This window comes from Hylobates moloch, unplaced genomic scaffold (assembly GCF_009828535.3).
Source record: "Hylobates moloch isolate HMO894 unplaced genomic scaffold, HMol_V3 SCAFFOLD_17, whole genome shotgun sequence".
NCBI classification, from domain to species: domain Eukaryota; kingdom Metazoa; phylum Chordata; class Mammalia; order Primates; family Hylobatidae; genus Hylobates; species Hylobates moloch.
Genome location: NW_026652292.1, coordinates 59,245,129 through 59,265,807, shown reverse-complemented (window position 1 = coordinate 59,265,807; position 20,679 = coordinate 59,245,129). Strand labels below are relative to the sequence as shown.

The 20,679-nt window shown below is 38.7% G+C and overlaps 1 protein-coding gene across 4 annotated transcripts in view; it reads left to right on the top strand.

Moving 5' to 3' along the window:
• The first annotated feature begins 6,042 nt into the window (after positions 1-6,042).
• TBC1D19 (TBC1 domain family member 19) overlaps positions 6,043-20,679 on the top strand; it is a 185,181-nt gene continuing 170,544 nt past the window's right edge. For 3 of the 4 annotated variants that reach the window (XR_009210537.1, XM_032135634.2, XM_058430145.1), the window contains exon 1: positions 6,057-6,251. Coding sequence is in view for 3 of the 4 variants with exons in the window: in XM_032135634.2 (XP_031991525.1) it covers positions 6,153-6,251 (99 nt within the window). In the remaining variant the exon portion in view is untranslated. Of the gene's footprint in view, positions 6,252-20,679 lie in introns of all 4 variants that reach the window. The other variant, XM_032135633.2, reaches the window with a different exon arrangement.

The window sequence follows — 20,679 nt, the reverse complement described above, 5'->3', positions numbered from 1 at the left end:
CTTTGTTCCAGGGTCCATGGTCTTGCTCTGTCCACTACACGGAGTTTGTTTCATGATTAAGTCTTGGTAACAGGCTTTTGGTCCCTGCCCCAGTCCCCTTTCTTGTGCACGGCATCTATAGTGGGCCTGCCAGTTATGCAGTAGAGCTCCTTGCTGTGCCTGCACATTTGGCTCTGCTCCCAAATTACTGTGCTTCTGACATTTCCAGGCCTGTAACTTGATCCTAATTCCTCATCTGTGTCCATATGGACAACTTGCTAACTTCCATAATGGATGGAGACAGGTCCAACTGCAATCTTCAATTTGATCTCAAGGACCAATATTGCAACTGTCCTATTCTCATTACATATGCTTGTCTTGTACGTATTGCTAGGCCTTCAAGAAAACTGGAAGAACAAAAAAGATAAAAAAAGATGGCAAAAGGCATGTAAGTTTCCCAGGTGGCAATGGAAGAAACCCCAAAATAAGAAAGAACCATGAAAAAAGAAACATTCTGGAGTAGAAATATGAGAGAGAGAGAGCGAGAGAGAGCGCACGTGCAATTACATATGTGTTAGGTGTAGTCTGGAGGAGGTGAGAAGAGAGTAGTGATCAGAGAATTGAGGAGAAAATAGGTCAAGTGAATCCTGCTGTACTGTTAGCTGAAACCTAGAGGAAGTGCCTAGAGAAACTAGAACATCACTTTTTATCAGTAAACCTCTGTTGCCCCAAGTTGTACAGATTGTATTAGAGAATAGACTATTTCTGATGTTCATTTCTTTTGTACAACTCAACAGAGGGAATAATCTCAAATTCCAGAAGACTGGCTTACAGATATAGGGAGGCCTTAGTTGAAAGCAATTTATGAACAAGCTGCTTTCTTCACAAGTCATCAAATTTTTGTCTTTTTGTACAATGACATTTGCAAAGGTTCTGCTCCTGTCATGTGATCTGCTACTCACAGGTCTTATTTTGCAATGGGTTAGCCTTATTTGTGTTTACCTTTTAAAACGTCACCATGATACTAAGCAAATGCCACCTAGATAAGTACTATAATTTAGATTCTCAGTCTAAACCGCACACAACCAACTCTGTGTGAATGGTAAGTAATCTGGATATTGTCTAACTCTTAAGTAGTCTATTTGTGGCCCAAATATCATTTACAGGGGTTCATATCCCAGCACCACTCTCACATAGAAGTCATTTTGGACATCATGGCAGAAGTAACCAAACATTCTTCTACTCCTTCATCTCTCTCCAAGAATTGAGGATGAAACACCAGATCAACTCTTGCCGGACTGTCTTGTAACTAGAGGTGATCATGTGACAAAGCTTCAGGCAGTAAGATTTATGGGTAAGTCTTCTTGGGAGCTTCTTGGAAAAATATTCTTTACTCAAACAGAAATGTATACATTGAGAACTTTAAAAATTTTTCTCCCTTCTTTCCTGCCTTTTTTTTTTTTTTTTTAATTTTACTTTAAGTTCCGGGATACCTGTGCAGAATGTGCAGGTTTGTTGCATAGGTATACACGTGCTATGGTGGTTTGCTGCACCTATCAACCCATCATCTACGTTTTAAGCCCCGCATGCATTAGGTATTTATCCTAATGCTCTCCCTCCCCTAACCCCCACCCCGCAACAGGCCCCAGTGTGTGTTGTTCCCCTAGCTGTGTCCACGTGTTCTTATTGTTCAACTCCCGCTTATGAGTAAGAACATGCGGTGTTTGGTTTTCTGTTCCTGTGTTAGTTTGCTGAGAATGATGGCTTCCAACTTCATCTTCTTTCCTGCCTTTCAAGACAGCGATAGGACAAGATATTTGGAACTGCAGCAGCCATCTCGAGACTGTGGCGATAAGCCAGGGAGGGAAAGTCAATATGCTAAGGGTGGTAAAATGGAAAAGATGGAAAGAGCTTAGAAACTTGACGTTTCTGAGACACTGAACCAACTGTGGGACTCTCCTCCAGACTTGTTGGTGATAATAAAGATCTAATTATTTAAACCACAGTTAGGTTTTCTCCTGTAAGTTTTCCCTTTTGCATGGAGTCAATATGGTCCCTGAGATTACTCATGGAGCCAGTAGCCCAGTCCTCCCCATTCACATGCAATTGTCTGGGACCACAGGAACGAAAGATGGGAAAGTGGAGGAGGATAGCATAGTCTGATACTCAGCCTGGATTCAGAAATGAGGTATGACTGCCATTGTAATGAGAGGTGGCAATCAGAAGCAGAAGAGGCTTTTTTTTTTTTTTTTTTTTTCCCGTAAAGGTCTTTGTGAATCTTGGGGTTTAAGCACCTTTGGTGCTTTTGTAGCACCTAGAAAAGCACCCTGGACAGTGGCTTGAGGGCATCAGACATCACCAAGGCAGGCAGAGCAGAAGATCATGAGCCAATTTCTTTTTAAGCACACATGTATTACTTCCTGAGGACTCCTGGAATGTGAAGAGACTCTGAAGAGGGTCCTGGGGTCTTGTACCAACAAATGGGGCTAACTATCCAGTGACAGGTAATTGACATCAATACGATCTCATTTGTTCCCAAAGACAGTGAGGCCTGTGACATGTGTGATTCCCACAACACACATCATGATTTTTATTTATTCTAAGTAAATTCCTGACAACAAACAGTTGAATTTATTCTGCAGACATGGCACGTTAAAAGCAGTCTCTTTCTAAAACAACAGTGGAAAGTATTTTTCACTGTAGATGGTACAGTTTATATGAGCCACCCTCATGTGAATAAAGTAAAGATATGTTTCAGTGTACCCTTGAAGGGTGTTTCAATTTTGAGTTAGGCTGGCAGGTTGTTTTTGATGCATTCCACAACCTTGCCATGTGATACCACTAGTCAGTGGTTTTCAAATGTATCCTCTTCCCCTCCCCAGTGAAATCAGACACAGCATTTTATGAAGAATAGATCAAACCAAGCAGGTCTGAGAAAGGCAGGGTTGGGCCCAGAGCCCTACACATGTTGGCCCAGAAGTACCTCTGTCCTAAATTTGAGAGAATTTTGAGAAGATTACCCTCTGCATCTATTTTAATTTTCTCTGTTTGTATAGTTTTAACTATTCAGATAAAATTGCACCCCCTCTTGCTATTCATCTGTTAGTCACTCTGAAATGTCAGAAATAGAGGATTTTCCCATTCTCTACCCACCTTGGGTACAGTAAGGATTTTCTTTTTTTAAAAATTTATTTATTATACTTTAAGTTGTGGGATACATGTGCAGAACGTGCAGGTTTGTTACATAGGTATACATGTACCATGGTGGTTTGCTGCACCCATCAACCTGTCACCTAGGTTTTAAGGCCCGCATGCATCAGGTATTTGTCCTAATGCTCTCCCTCCCCTTGCCCCCCATTCCCTAACAGGCCCTGGTGTGTGATGTTCCCCTCCCTGTGTCCATGTGTTCTCATGGTTTGACTGTCACTTATGAGTGAGAACATGGGATGTTTGGTTTTCTGTTCCTGTGTTAGTTTGCTGAGAATGATGGTTTCCAGCTTCATCCATGTCCCTGCAAAGGCCATGAACTCATTCTTTTTTATGGCTGCATAGTATTCCATGGTGTATATGTGCCACCAGATTTTCGAGGCCAAGTTCTGCCCTGTGGGATGGAGATGGTAATCTGTACCTTCAGTTTCTTGTGAGACAATGACTTTAAAGTAATAAAATTTCCAGACACACAGGCGGGAGACTGAAGTAGTCTACCATTATAACTCTTTGTATGGCAGCTACATCATTCCTTTGGGACTGAAATTTCTTGAAAGAAAGGGGCATTTCTTACTCATCTTTGTATTCCTTGCCATTTCTTGCCTAGGGCAGGTGTTCTGAAAAGTTTTGCTAAATCGAATTGGAAATAGAGAACAGAGACCATTCTGTAATTAAATTATACTCAGACACATCTGCTTCTATGTATGTAAAAAACAATTTAAAAATATTAGGATTAAGGGACTTTTTTTTTTTTTTTTTTGCTTGGACATGCGTTCAGAATCAAATCCAAACTTCGTAATTGTTGCTTTAAGCTTATAATTGTTCTCTTCTTTAACAAAATTATTTAAGTCTCCATCTGTGCAAGGAATTGTTCTGGGCACTTTCACATATGTTGCTATGTTTATTTAGTTACTTTCCATTCCCTTGTCAATAGTACTGGGCATTATTTTTATTTAATTATCACTGTTTCAATATTTAATTTATTAATATATATTAATAGTTTAATACTTGGTACATTTGTTCCTCATACTATCCCCTTAGTTGGATATTTTACAGTCTTGATACAGAGAAGAAAATGAAACTGATGGGGAAAGAGACTCATGCAATTCCCAGGATACATACTAGGAAGGAAGCCAGAATGTTTTCTGACTCCAGGCACTATCTATGCCTTTTCTTCTGCTCTACAGCTTCATCATTCCCTTCAACGCTCTACTAATCTTTTCAGCTGAAGCATCTTTATCTCTTTGGCAGCTAATTACTCCACTTCTTTCAATCTCAAAGGGACTGTTATGGCAGTGCTCTCTCTCCTCTCTCTGTCTCTCTTTCTCTCTGTTCAAAGTGAGGTTTGTGGTGGGAATTCATGGATGGGTGGAGAGTTGAGATGGAAGGACTATAAATAGTTGACAATATCTACTTATCTGCAGCTTTGAGAAATTCTGAGTTGTGAGAGAATGTTTCGTAGAGAAACTGTATTTTAGAGACTGTCATTAATTGCCTTTAAGTGCTTTGTTTCTTTCCTGCCTGCCTCTTTCTAAACTTGGTTTGATAAACCAACTTTACCAAGTTATTTAGAATTTGTACTTATCATCCCAGTAGTCTGGATGGTGGTGTTATAAATGTCAGAGTGTTGTGCATAGAGGCCCGGGTCCGGTCCCTTTGAATTCATATTATTTCCTGCTTCAGTCCTTTGCTATTCAGAATGTAGTCTTTGGACCATCAGCATCACAATTTCTTGGACTTGTCAGAAATGCAGTTTACCAGTTCTCATCAGAGAGCTATTGAATTAGAATCTACATTTGATTGAATGAGATCTCTTTGTTTCTAGTTAGTCTAGAGTAGCTTTTGCAGCAATCTTGGTTTGTTTTCTTAAAATCCTACTTTTGCTTTGCTTAAAATATGCATATACACATTTGAACTCAATTTTGATTATTTTTGTGAGGTTACTCTAATGTGTGTATTATTCACTAGGCCTTTTTTGGGGGGAAGGGAGGTGCCGTGGGCCTTTGGGGATGTCATTCAATAATTTAAGTCGGTTACTTTTAGTTCTGCTAAAAATCTTTTGTGCATTTCCTTGAAGGCAAGAACCATATTTTATTAAACCTTTGTGCCCACACAGTTCCTTTTATGTAAATGTTCAATAAATTGAAAGCTGAATGAATTATGAATAAATGCTTGAATGAATGAATATACGGAAGAGGATGAATCCAGACGGTAAATTCCTTGAAGACTGGGACAATGTCTTATTCATCCTTGAATTGCTAATACTTTGCAGAAAACCTACCAATAATGCCTGTTTGTTAATTTGTAGTTGTTAGATGAGACGAGATTATCTACTTATTCCTGGTATAAAGACTCTAGAGAATAGAAACGAGAGAAAATGAAGTAAAATGGAGTGCTATGGTACAGTGCTAGGCACCTTCACGATTTTTACCTCAGCTAATCATCACAACATCCTGCAAACTGGGTGTTATTTTACAGAGGCGGAAACTGTAACACGTTTACCCAACTAGTGTCAGAGCCTAACAATTCGTGGTTGTAATTCGCAGTATCATTGCGTGCCACAGTCCTGTTTCTGCAGAAATTGAGAGGTGAAAGAGAATGATCCTTTATATAGTAAAACGCACAATTCTCCGTGTCCCCCTTGTGCATCAGAGGCGCTGTGGCTCTGAAGGAATGAGCTTTCTTGCCTTTCAACCACAGACAAGGCAGGAACAATGGTGTGAAAAGCGTCCTCCCCGCCCCGGTCTTTTTCCGCCGGCGGAACGCAGATGCTGTAGCGTTCAGGCGCTGAGGGGACCAGAGAGGGACGGACACAAGGCTCGGCAGTTGCCTGGTAACGCCCGCTGAAGGAGTCCCAGTGTAATAAGGTCCCGGAGAAGTGTCACTGGCCCTGAGTGGGACCCGGTAGCCCGTTCGCTCCGCGCCGGCGGCCTGTCCCCGCGGCTTGGCGGGCTAGGGCAGGGGAAATGTTGCAGGAGGAGTCGGACCTCTCTCTCATTATTGCCCAGATAGTCCAAAAGCTCAAGGGCTCCAATTTGTACTCTCAGCTGGAACGGCAGGCCTGGGTAAGTGAGGCCGAGTGGGAAGGGATGGAGACGGGCGGGGCCGCAGCGATGTCTCTTCTTCACCCTCCTCACCCAAGCCAGAGCTCGCCTCTGACCTCTCCAGCTCCGCTCTGGTGCTCAAAAAACAAACAGACAAAAACCAAACCAACAAACAAAAAAACCCCCAAAAACCCCACCTCCCTGTCCGGTGCAAGCTCTGCTGCCTCAGCCCTAGGCGTGGTCAATAGATTTTTAAAGAAGGATGGGGAGCATCACACCTTTTTTTCAGACCAGAGAAACGCTTACTCACTCATTTATCTATTCTTGTAGTCATTTACAGGGTCTAATTTTTTAAGCTGCTGGACTCACTGAAGGTAGCTTGGACCATGCTTTACCTCACTTTTTTCGTCCTGTGGGTGGACTTGGGCCCCCAAGTACCTTTCTGCTTTCTCGTCAATGTATCACTTTCTTGCACTTTACCCTCCCTGCAATTATTCCTCGTCTATCCGTCCACCACCTAGCATTTATTGGATATTTCATAACATGCTAGGCACTGAGGATGCACAGATTGATCGAGATCTTTGCCTTTTTGTGACTCATATAAATGAAATCACACAGTTTGTATATTTTGTGCCTGCTTTCTGGCATTTAACACAGTGCTTTTGAGATTCATCCATTTTGTTGATATTTCAGTAGTTCTGTTCCTTTTTATTGCTGAGTAATATTTCAGTGTTTGAATGTACAATGGTTTGTTTATCCATCATTGCGTGAAGGGCATTTGGTTTGCTTTCTGGTTTTAGAGATTATAAGTAAAGCTGATATATACATTCTAGTATACGATTTTGGTTGGATATTTGTTTCTTTTTTTCTTGGATAAATACCTAGGGTTGGAACTGCTGAGTTGTATGGTAAGTGTAATGTTTAATTCTATAAGAAACTGTCACACTTTTCCAAAGTGGCTGTATCATTTTCCATTCCCACAAGCAATTCTGAGAGTTCCAGTCGTTTTGCGTCCTTGATAGCACTTGATGTTGCCAGTTTTTAATTTATTTTTATTAATTAATTATACTTCTCTAGTAGAAGTGTAATAGTATCTGATTGTAGCTTTTATTGTATTTCCTTAATGACTAATGATATTAAGCATTTTCTTATGTGCTTATATCTTTTTTGGTGAGGTAGTCTTCAAATCTTCTGCCCATTAAAAAAAAATCGTGTTGTTTGTCTTCTTATTGTTGAGTTGTAAGGATTCTTTCTATATGATGTAAGTCTTTATCAGATATGCGTCTGGCAAATATTTTCTCCCAGTCTGTGGATGATCTTTTTTTTTTGAGACAGAGTCTCCCTCTGTCACCCAGGCTGGAGTGCAGTGGTGTGATCTCGGCTCACTGCAACCTCTGCCTCCCAGGTTCAAGTGATCCTCCCGCCTCTGCCTCCTGAATAGCCGGGATTGCAGGCATCCACCACCACGCCCAGCTAATTTTTTATATTTTCAGGAGAGACGGGGTTTCACCATGTTGGCCAGGCTGGTCTCGAACTCTTGATCTCAAGTGATCTGCCTGCCTTGGGCTCCCAGAGTGCTGGGATTACAGACGTGAGCCACCGTGCCCTGCCCAGTCTGCGGATTATCTTTTCATTTTATTAACTGGGTCTTTGAAAGAGAAAAATGCTTAATTTCGGTGACACAAATTTTTATCAATTGTTTTATGATTTGTGCTTTTTGTTCCCTACCTAAAAATGTTTGCCTAACTCAAGGTCTTAAAAAAGTTTCTACTATGTTTGTTTGTTCTAGAAGTTGTATAGTTTTAGCGTCTACATTTAGGTCTGTGATCCTAAATGTAGAAGTGTGATCCATTTTGTGATCCATTTTGAGTTAATTATTGTATATGGTGCAAGGTAAGCCTTTTTTTTTTTTTTTTTGCATATGGATATCCAGTATTTCCATTACTGATTTGTTAAAAAACCTATCCTTTCTCTGCTAATTTCCTTGGCACCTTTGTCGAAAATCAATTACACACACACATACACACAAAATTTCTGGCTATTTTGTTCCATTGATCTATTTGTTCATCATACAATACCACACTATCTTGCTTTTTGTAACTTTATAGTAAGCCTTGAGATCAAAGTCCTCCAAATTTGTTTCTTTTTTTCCCAAAATTATTTTGGCTATTCTAGGTCCTTTGCTTTGCTATATAAATTTTAGAATCCACTTATAAATTACTACAAAAATTGTTGAAAATTGATTTGGGATTATGTTGAATCTGTAGATCAATTTGGGGAGAATCGAGATTTTAGCAATATTAAATTTTCTGGCCCGTGGACATAGTTTATCTTTTTATTTATTTATATTGTTTTTATTTTCTCTTGTCAGTGTTTTGTAGTTTCAGCACACAAATATTGCACACTCTTTGTTAAGATTTTCCCCTTAAGTATTTCATGGTTTTTGATGCTATTATAAATGGTGACTTAAGTTTTAATTTTTTATTTTTAACATACAGAAATGCAATTGATATTGATCTATTTACCTTGCATCCTGAGAACTTGCTAAACTTATGTATTGGTTATGGTACCTTTTCTGTAGATTACTTAAGATTTTCCAGGTACATGTATCATAATGAACTAAAGACATTTTACTTCTTCCTTTCCAATCCGTGTGCCTTTTATTTCTTTTTCTTGACTTATTGTATTGGATAATGCCTCCAGTGCAATGTTTTGCAGATGCTTTTTTGCAGGTTAAGGAAGCTCTATTCTGTCCCTGGTTTTCTGAGAGTTTTATCATGAATGGATGTTGAACTTTGTTAAATACTTTGTTTATATCTGTAGATATGTTCATATTATTTTTCCTGCTTATGTTGATATGATGAATAATACTGATTGGCTTTGAATGTTGCACCAATTTTGTATTCCTGAGATAAATTCCACTTGGTTATGATGCATTATCCTTTTTATATATTTCTTGACTCAATTTGCTAACATTTTGCTGAAGATTTTGTAACTGTATTTATGAAAGATACTGGTTTGTGGCTGGGCGCGGTGGCTCATGCCTGTAATCCCAGCACTTTGGGAGGCCAAGGTGGGCAGATCACTTGAGCTCATGAGTTTGAGACCAGCCTGGGCAACATGGCAAAACCCTATCTCTGCAAAAAATACAAAAATTAGCCAGTGTGGTGGTGTGCACCTGTAGTCCCAGCTACTTGAGAGGTTGAGGTGGGAGGATGGCTTGAACCTGGGTAGCAGAGGTTGCAGTGAGCAGAGATCGCACCACTGCACTTCAGTCTGGGTGACAGAGCCAGACCTTGTCTCAAAAAAAAAAAAAAAAAAAAAGATATTTCTTTGTAGTTTTTTTTTTTTTCTTGTAACACTTTGTCTGCTTGTCTGCTTTCGATACCAGTTAATGATGATCTTATAAATTGATTTGGAAAGTGTTCCTTATTTTCTGGAAGAATTTATGTAGAATTAATATTATTTGCTCCTTAAATATTTGGTAGAGTTCCCAGCAAAGTCACTGGTGCCTAGAGTTTTCTTTATGGACACATTTTTAATTAAAAAAAATCAATTAAAAATATAATCAGGCCATTAGGTTGTCTATTTCTTCTTCTGTAAGCTTTTGTAGTTTTTATGCTTCAAGAAGTTGTCACACTTAATTTATTTTAACAAATTTACTGGTATAAAAATATGATCCCCTTATATTCCTTTTAGTGTCTGTAGGATTTGTAGTGATAACCCCTCTTTCATTCCTTATATTGTCGTATGTGGTTTTTTTTTTTTTTTTTTTTTGAGATGAAATCTCGCTTTGTCGCCCAGGCTGGAGTGCAGTGGCATGATCTCGGCTCACTGCAAGCTCCGCCTCCCGGGTTCACGCCATTCTCCTGCCTCAGCCTCCTGAGTAGCTGAAACTACAGGCGCCTGCGACCATGCCCAGCTGATTTTTTGTATTTTTAGTAGAGACGGGATTTCACCGTGTTAGCTAGGGTGGTCTCGATCTCCTGACCTCGTGATCCACCCACCTTGGCCTCCCAAAGGGCTGGGATTACAGGCTTGAGCCACTGCACCTGGCCATGTGTTCTTTTTTCCCTAATTAATCTGGCTAGAGATTTATCAATTATATTAATACTTTCAAAGAAGTAGCTCTTGGTTTGGTTGTTTTTCTGTTTTCAATCGCTCTGATTTTTTTCCTTTTATTATTTTTTTCTGCTTGCTTTGGATTTAATTTGCATTTTTTAAGCTATTTAGGTGAAACAGATTTTTGATTTGAGACCTTTATTCTCTTCTTATTAAATGCTCTAAATTTCTTTCTACGTATTGGTTTATCTGTGTCTATAAATTAGGATGTAGTCTATTGCCATTTTCACCCAATTAAAATTTAAAAAAATTCTCTTGTGATTTTATGGGTTCTAATAACCCATAGGTTATTTATCAATGCGTTGTTTACCAGTATCTTTCTTTGATTGATTTCTAGTTTAATTCTCTTATGGTCAAGAATAAAATATGTATGATTTTAGCTATTTTAAACTTACTTACTTTTATGATCCAGAATATGTTTTATCTTGTTTGTTTCATATGTACTTGAAAAGCATGCTTATTCTGCTGTTTCTGTTCCATAATTGTCAATTAGGTCTAGTAGACAATTTTGTTTCAGTATTTTATATCGTTACTGAGTGTAGGGGCTTCAGTCAATATAGACAAGGATCAAGCGGGGTTTGGGTTTTGTTATTGTTGTCATTACCTTCACTATATCACAGGCTTCAGATTCCTTTGAAACTAGTGGTAGTTAGGAGGCTGAGGCAGGCAAATCACTTAAGGCCAGGAGTTTGAGACCAGCCTCGCCAACATAATGAAACCCTGTCTCTACTAAAAATGCAAAAATTAGCCAGGTGAGGTGGTACATTCCTGTAATCCCAACTACTCAGGAAGCTGAGGCAGGAGAATTGCTTGAACCTGAGAGGTGGAGGTTGCAGCGAGCCAAGATCGTGCCACTGCCCTCCAACCTAGGGGACAGAGTGAGACTCCATCTCAAAAACACAAACAACAACAACAACAAAACCCAGTAGTAGACTGCTGTTACTTTGTGCTTGGCATAGATCTTAGGGTACTACAGAGATTTTCTCATTGTTTCTACTACATCCTTGACTTTCTTCTGTCTCCTTGCCTGTTCCTCAGGGGGAGATCTCTCTGTGCTCTTGTCCCCAGCAGAAGTCTGTTTTTTGTTATTCAGTCCTAGGCTCACAGTAGGTGCAGGAGTCGTCTGTTTTTCTGACTCAGTCCATGTGCTTTATCCTTGGGTGTGGAGCTTTCCCATCTTTGGCATGTTCCATCCCCTTATCCCTTTAGCAGCCCAGTTCTGCCTTGTATTTGTGGTAAGTATTGAGTGAAAGACCCGTACCTGCCCTGCCCTAGTGCTGGTTTACCTCTGCTTTGTATTGTTGTAGGATCCTGGGCCCAAGAGAGTTTTCTTATTTGCCTATGAGGTTGAGGGTTTTTGTATATATCCCACCCCCAGAAGCAGTGAATTACTGCCTTGTCTTCAGAATGGGAGGGTTTCTGAACCTTCCCCAGTGTTCTTAGTCCTTTGCTTCAGATGAGAGGAGAGTTTGGTCAAGGTAGCAGTTTTATGCTTGTCCTGCAGTGGCAGCCTGTCTCTTTTTGCACACCTGTGCCACCAGAGTGCTCTTTGTAGATTTCTGCTCTCAATCTTTTGTATGGGCACCTGGCACAGACCTATGGAAAAGAGTATGCAAATGTGTGTGAATTCCCCTTGCATTTTGGGTTCCAAAATTATTCCAAACTGACACACTAGCCTACATCTTGTTTATAATAGTTAACATTTTAGTTCATTTCTTACTGTCTTGTATGGTAGCTTCCTTTTCCTCCTGTGCTCTGCCAAAGGTGAAGTAGTTTGGAATCTCATTTGTCCTTGAAGGAGCTTGTTACTACTTGGAATTGAATTCACTTGGTTGTCTTATAGCTTCAGTTTCCTGATGGGTTCAAAATGTATGATTTTTGAATATTGTACTGTTTTTCTTATTATTTGGCTGGGGGTGACATTCTTTTGTAGTGGCTTTCTACAGTGGAGCTAACAGAACTCAAGAATTAGGGTATGAATATTGCTATAATGTCGTGAGAAGGATTGTTATGTAATGTTCCTTTCTTGTAACCATCTTTCTCAAGTTTTATATCAGTAGGTTATGCTGGCCTCATAAAATTAGTAGAGAAGGGTTGCCTCCCTTTTAAAATTTTATTTGCCCTGAGAATGTTATGAGATTTGTTATTTTTTAAATGTTTGGAAGAATTCTTCAATGAAGCCTATGTCTGGAGTTTTCTATTTGAGAATATTTTTAAATTAATAGACTTTAGATTTACAGAAAAATTGAGCAGAAAGTACGGTTTCCATTTATCCCTCTCTTTTGCACAATTCTCATCTATTATTAACATCTTGCATTAGTGTGGTACATTTGTTTCAGTTGAACTAATATTGATACATTATTATTAACTAAAGTTCATGGTTTACATTAAGGTTCACTCTTTGTCTTGCATTTTGCAGGTTTTTTTTTTTTTTTCTTTTGTGAGACAGTGTCTTGCTATATTTTTCTCACTAGGCTGGTCTCAAGCTCCTGGGCTCAAGGGATCCTCCTGACTCAGTCTCCTAAGTAGCTGGAATTCCAGGTGTTCACCACTGTACATGGCTACTGTGGGTTTTGACAAATACATGATGTCCTGTGTTTATATATTCACAATTCCAGTATCATACAGAATAGTTTCAGTGTTCTAAAAATCCCCTGTGGCTTACCTGGTCATTCCTCCCTTCTCCCTGAGACTCCGGCAACCACTTTTTACTGTCTCTATAGTTTTGCTTTTAAGAATGTCATATAGTTGGAATTATATGGTATGTAGTTATTTCACTGGCATCTTTCACTTAGCAATATTCACTTAATGTTCCTCTCTGTCTTTTTGTGGCTTGATAGCTGATTTTTTTTGTTTAGTAATATTTTATTGTATGGATGTACCACAGTTTGTTTATGCATCCACCTATTGATAGACATCTTGCTTGCATACAAATTTTAGCACTTATGAATAAAACTGCTATGGTGAGCTGAGATCGCACCACTGTGGAACAGGAATGAAAAGAAATTAAAGAATGTGTAAGCAGAAACTCAGTTATATGTAAGAAAACCCAGTTGCCCCTGAGAAAGAGAAAGAGCTGGAGTCCTTTAAAAATTAACTGCCTGAACTGAAGGAAATAGAGACACAAAAAACTCTGCAAAAGATCGATGAATCCAGGAGCTGGTTTTTTGAAAAGATCAACAAAATTGATAGACCGCTAGCAAGACTAACAAAGAAGAAGAGAGAAGAATCAAATAGATGCAATAAAAAATGATAAAGGGGATATCACCACCGATCCCACAGAAATACAAACTACCATCAGAGAATACTATAAACACCTCTACGCAAATAAACTAGAAAATCTGGAAGAGATGGATAAATTCCTCGACACATACACTCTCCCAAGACTAAACCAGGAAGAAGTTGAATCTCTGAATAGACCAATAACAGGCTCTGAAATTGAGGCAATAATTAGTAGCTTACCAGCCAAAAATAGTCCAGGACCAGACGGATTCACATCCGAATTCTACCAGAGGTACAAGGAGGAGCTGGTACCATTCCTTCTGAAACTATTCCAATCAATAGAAAAAGAAGGAATCCTCCCTAACTCATTTTATGAGGCCAGCATCATCCTGCTACCAAAGCCTGGCAGAGACACAACAAAAAAAGAGAATTTTAGCCCAATATCCCTGATGAATATTGATGCAAAAATTCTCAGTAAAATACTGGCAAACCGAATCCAGCAGCACATCAAAAAGCTTATCCACCATGATCAAGTGGGCTTCATCCCTGGGATGCAAGGCTGGTTCAACATATGCAAATCAATAAATGTAATCCAGCATATAAACAGGACCAAAGACAAAAACCACAGGATTATCTCAATAGATGCAGAAAAGGCCTTTGACAAAATTCAACAGCCCTTCATGCTAAAAACTCTCAATAAATTAGGTATTGATGGGACGTATCTCAAAATAATAAGAGCTATGTATGACAAACCCACAGCCAATATCATACTGAATGGGCAAAAACTGGAAGCATTCCCTTTGAAAACTGGTACAAGACAGGGATGCCCTCTCTCACCACTCCTATTCAACATAATGTTGGAAGTTCTGGCCAGTGCAATCAGGCAGGAGAAGGAAATAAAGGGTATTCAATTAGGAAAAGAGGAAGTAAAATTGTCCCTGTTTGCAGATGACATGATTTTATATTTAGAAAACCCCATTGTCTCAGCCCAAAATCTCCTTAAGCTGATAAGCAACTTCAGCAAAGTCTCAGGATACAAAATCAGTGCGCAAAAATCACAGGCATTCTTATACACCAATCACAGACAAACAGAGAGCCAAATCATGAGTGAACTCCCATTCACAATTGCTTCAAAGAGAATAAAATACCTAGCAATCCAACTTACAAGGGATGTGAAGGACCTCTTCAAGGAGAACTACAAACCACTGCTCAACAAAATAAAAGAGGACTCAAACAAATGGAAGAATATTCCATGCTCGTGGATAGGAAGAATTAATATCATGAAAATGGCCATACTGCCTGAGGTAATTTATAGATTCAATGCCATCCCCATCAAGCTACCAATGACTTTCTTCACAGAATTGGAAAAAACTACTGTTTATATGGAACCAAAAAAGAGTACATTGCCAAGACAATCCTAAGCAAAAAGAACAAAGCTGGAGGCATCACACTACCTGACTTCAAACTATACTACAAGGCTACAGTAGCCAAAACAGCAGGGTACTGGTACCAAAGCAGATATATAGACCAATGGAACAGAACAGAGCCCTCAGAAATAATGCCACATATCTACAACTGTCTGATCTTTGACAAACCTGACAAAAACAAGAAATGGGGAAAGGATTCCCTATTTAATAAATGGTGCTGGGAAAACTGGCTAGCCATATGTAGAAGACTGAAACTGGATCCCTTCCTTACACCTTATATTAAAATTAATTCAAGATGGATTAAAGATTTAAATGTTAGACCTAAAACCATAAAAACCCTGGAAGAAAACCTAGGCAATACCATTCAGGACATAGGCATGGGCAAAGACTTCGTGTCTAAAACACCAAAAGCAATGGCAACAAAAGCCAAAATTGACAAGTGGGATCTAATTAAACTAAAGAGCTTCTGCACAGCAAAAGAAACTACCATCAGAGTGAACAGGCAACCTACAAAATGGGAGAAAATTTTTGCAATCTACTCATCTGACAAAGGGCTAATATCCAGAATCTACAATGAACTCAATCAAATTTACAAGAAAAAAACAACCCCATCAAGTGGGTGAAGGATATGAACAGACACTTCTCAAAAGAAGACATTTATGCAGCCAAAAGACACATGAAAAAATGCTCATCATCACTGGCCATCAGAGAAACGCAAATCAAAACCACAATGAGATACCATCTCACACCAGTTAGAATGGCGATCATTAAAAAGTCAGGAACAATAGGTGCTGGAGAGGATGTGGAGAAATAGGAACACTTTTACACTGTTGGTGGGACTGTAAACTAGTTCAACCATTGTGGAAGTCAGTGTGGCAATTCCTCAGGGATCTAGAACTAGAAATACCATTTGACCCAGTCATCCCATTACTGGATATATACCCAAAGGACTATAAATCATGCTGCTATAAAGACACATGCACACGTATGTTTATTGCGGCACTATTCACAACAGCAAAGACTTGGAACCAACCCAAATGTCCAACAGTGGTCGAGTGGATTAAGAAAATGTGGCACATATATACCATGGAATACTATGCAGCCATAAAAATGATGAGTTCATGTCCTTTGTAGGGACATGGATGAAGCTGGAAACCATCATTCTCAGCAAACTATCGCAAGGACAAAAAAACACCACATGTTCTCACTCATAGGTGGGAATTGAACAGTGAGAACACATGGACACAAGAAGGGGAACATCACACACTGGGGCCTGTCGTGGGGTGGGGGGAAGGGGGAGAGATAGTATTAGGAGATATACCTAATGTTAAATGACGAGTTAATGGGTGCAGCACACCAACATGGCACATGTATATATATGTAACAAACCTGCACGTTGTGCACATGTACCCTAAAACTTAAAAGTATAATTAAAAAAAATTAACTGCCTGTTTTTCTGTGACTAGTGAGCCTTATCTCTCCCTTCCTCAGGCATTGTAAAGACCCTGTTTCTCTAGCTGTGCACCTGCAAGGTCACTAGACAGATAAACTCAAGCCGTAAAACATGTTTTTCCTTGAAAAGTAAGAAATGATGTAATGCATGTCTCAATTAATTGAATAACTGTCTTTATTTCTTGCTTCTGTTATATGCTTCCCCCTGCACAGATCTCCCCCTACCCCATGAAATGCTAAGGTAACTTAACTCTTTGTTCAGGTCTCAGTCCTTTGAATGTTAATCCGACTGAGCCAGTGCACCTAAATAATAAATATCCTCAACCCCTCGGTCTCTCTGATTCCCTAAAAAATCCCACTACAACTGCACTTCAGCCTGGTGAAAGAGCGAGACTCCATCTCAAAAACAACAACAACGAAAACCTGGTTTAAACCTTCATGTGTAGGTTTTTGTGTGGACATAAATTTTCAGCTATGTTAGGTAAATACCAAAGAGTGAAATTGATAGATTGCATGGTAAGAGAGTGGTTAACCATCAGAAACTGACAACCTGTCTTCCAGTGAGGCTGTGCCATTTTGCATTCCCACCAGCAAGAAATGAGAGTGCTGGTTGCTCCACATCCTCCCCAGCATTTGGTGCTATCACTGTTTCGGATTTTAGCCATCTTAATGTGTGTTGTGATATCTTATTATTTTAATTTGCAATTCCCTAATGACATATGATATTAAGTATCCTTTTATGTTTATTTGCCATCTGTGTGTCTTCTTTGGTCAGGTGTCTATTCAGATCTTTTGCCCATTTTTTAATTGAGTTGTTTTCTTATCGTTGAGTTTTAAGAATTTTTTGTATATTTGGGTACAATTGTTTTGCAGATATTTTCTTCCGATCTGTGGTTAGTCTTTTTATTTTCTTCAATATCTTTCTAAGAGCAGAAATTTTTAATTTTAATGAAGTCCAATTGATCAATTGTTTTCTTTTATGGATCGTGCATTTGGTATTGTGTCTAGAAATTAATAGCTAAACCCTAAGGTCATCTAGATTTTCTCCTATGTTATCTTCTAGATGTCTTATATTTCTGTGTGTTACATTTAGGTCTGTGCTTCATTTGGAGCTAATTTTTGTGAAAGGTCTGAGGTCTGTTTCTAGATTCCATTTCTTGTCCCCCACTCCCACCACCCACCCTCTCTTTCTCTTCCTCCCCCATCCTTTGCATGTGGGTGTCCCAGTACCATTTCCTGAAAAGACTGTCTTTCATCCTTGAATTGCCTTTACTCCTTTGTCAAAAATGAGTTGGTGATGTTTATGTGGATCTATTTCTAGGTCTCTATTCTGTTCTATTGATCTATTTGTCTATTCTTTCACCAATACCACACTGGCTTGATTGCCTACCCTTATAAATCTTGAAGTTGGTGGTGTGAATTCTCCAACTTTGTTGTACTTCAGTATTGTGTTAGCCAGATTTTTAATACAGATTTATTTATTTTTAATTAAAAAAATTTTTTTTGAGAGAGAGTCTCACTTTGTTGCCCGGGCTGGAGTGCGGTGGCATAATCTCAGCTCACTGCAACCTCCCTCTCCTGGATTCAAGCGATTCTCCTGCCTCAGCCTCCAGAGTAGCTGGGATTACAGGCGCGTGCTACCATGCCTGGCTAATTTTTGTATTTTTAGTAGATACGGGGTTTTGCCATGTTGGCCAGGCTGGTCTCAAACTCCTGGCCTCATATGATCCATCTGCCTCGGCCTCCCATGGTGCTGGGAGTACAGGCATGAGCCACTGTGCTCGGCCCATACAGATTGCATTTTGATAGACATAGAAGTATTTGGATTTTCTATGCTTCTATTGTCTGTTCTGATAGGTTGCATTTTTCAAGGAATTTGTTTTTATTTAAATTGTATAAATTATTTGCCTAAAGTTGTTTATAGTAAACCTCTATTTCTTTTTAATGTCTGAAAAAATCTGTTACCATTTCTGATAATGGTAACTCGTGTGTGTGTGTGTGTTTGAACAATTTTGCTAGGGGTTTATTAATTTTATTAGTCTCATCAATGAGCCAGTTTTGGGGTTTACTAATTTTCTCTTATTTCAGATCAGTTCTTTATTATTAATTTCCTCATATTTTTTTTTTTTTGAGATTGATTTGCTGTTCTTTTTCTAGTTTCTTAAAATGGAAGCTTGTGCCATACATTTGAAGTCTTTCCTCTTTTATAAAACATGCATGCAAGGTTATAATTTTTCTTCTGAGCACTGCTTTGAATGCATTCCACAGTCCTAATGAGTCATATTTTTATTATCCTCTTGTTTAAAATGTTTTCTAATATCTTCTAAATTTTTCTAATATTTAACTCAAGGGCTATTTTGAAGTATATTGCTTAATTTCCAAGCAATTGAGATACTTTAAAAAATATTTTGTTATTGATTTCTAGGCTGAAGCTTGCTTTGCTGACTGGAAAACAGTCTCTTCACTTAAACATAATTTTTATCAAGTTCCTTGTTTATTTTGCATCCCAAGTATCACCCTGGCATTAATTATTGCTTGACAAAATTATATTGACCATACTACATTCTACTTTTTACCCAATTTCCTCCCCTCCAAAACAAGGAACTTGTTAAAAACAAAGAAAGGGGTGAGTACATTGTTCTAAGTTCTAGCATTATATTACAGGAAAATAGTAAAAGTAATAATTTATGTAAAACTATAATTAATCAGGAGTAAGTGCTGTAACTCTCGTGTAGCTACCTAAAGAACAGTACAACAAGCTAATGAAGAGGAAAATGTAATAAAGAATTTGAATAATCCAAAAGAATGCAAAAATGAGAGAAAACAGAATATGAAGTAGATCAAATAAGAAACAAACATTAATATGAGTTATAAAACCATATAGATGTGAATTATAAATATAGATCAGTAGATTCATTAAATGTAAATAGACTAATGCAATTAAAAGACTATTTAAAAAATACAAAGGCCAGGCGCAGTGGCTCATGCCTGCAATCCCGGCACTTTGGGAGGCTGAGGCGGGAGGATCACCTGAGATGAGGAGTTCCAGACTGCCTGGCCAACATGGCGAAATGCAAAATAAAGACCCATTCCTTGCCTTTGAATTTATAGTCTAGTCAGAAAGATAAATAGGTGAGCTGAAAATTACCTTGTAATCTGATAATTGCTGAAACAGAGGAACATAATGTTCTATCCTTGCTGCCTGGCCTAGGGAAAGGAAGTGATATTTGAAGGATGTCTTGGAAGCTAGCAGGTGTTTGCTAAGGTAGTGAGAGAGCACTTCCATCTGAGGAAATAGGAACAGCCCTTAAAGGACTGACAGTTGGGAAATCAGTGAATATAGTTCACTGTGGCTAGGGTGTGTGTGGGGAGGAGGTGTGAGAAGAGGATGTTGTTAACTTGGTGGAGCAACAGCAGGAGATGAATTTGTAGAGATAAGTTGGGTCTACATTGTGAAGGACGAAGTATGCCCTGTTAAAAAATGTAGACTTCTTGTGTAGGTTGTGAAGAGCCACAGCTGGGAAAGACTTATGTTTTAGAAAGAAATGCTGGAAGATAGATTGGAAAAGGGAGAAATTGGTTCATTCATTCAATAAACATTTATTGAGCACCTACTGTGTGAAAACAACTTAGGTTCTAGGCACTTGGGATACAGATAGTAAAAAAAAGGCAGAAATATCTGCCCTAATGGAGCTTACCGCTTGCAAGGTAATGAGATAGATGATATACCAATAAACATAGTAAATAAATTAATCGTACAGTATAATAGAAGGTGACAAATGCTAAGAAGAAAAAGTATAGTAAGGGAGTTTTGAGAATGCCAGGTGGGAGTGGTCACAATTTAAGTAAGGTGGCAAGAAGCCCAATTTAGAGGTTGTTGCAGTAATTCAAATGAGAAAGACTTGTCTTAGGCTAAATGTGGGACTTTAAAATGGAGAGAAAGTATAGATTGGGAGGACATTTTTTCCTGTCTTTTTTGAACCTTTTTAGCCCGTAAGTATATAAATTTATATTTATATTATAGATACAAATCTGTAATGTATTGTTATGGGGTGAAGGACTTTGTAATGACCATCCTGTAAGTGAAACTTTGCCAGCCACACTGGAAACCTCTCCATTTGCCGCATCACAATCACAAACCCCTCCGTTTCTGATAACATGATATTTATGGTAATCATTTTTCTGCATTTCTTTTTTTTTTTAGCTGTTCTGTTAGATATTTTATT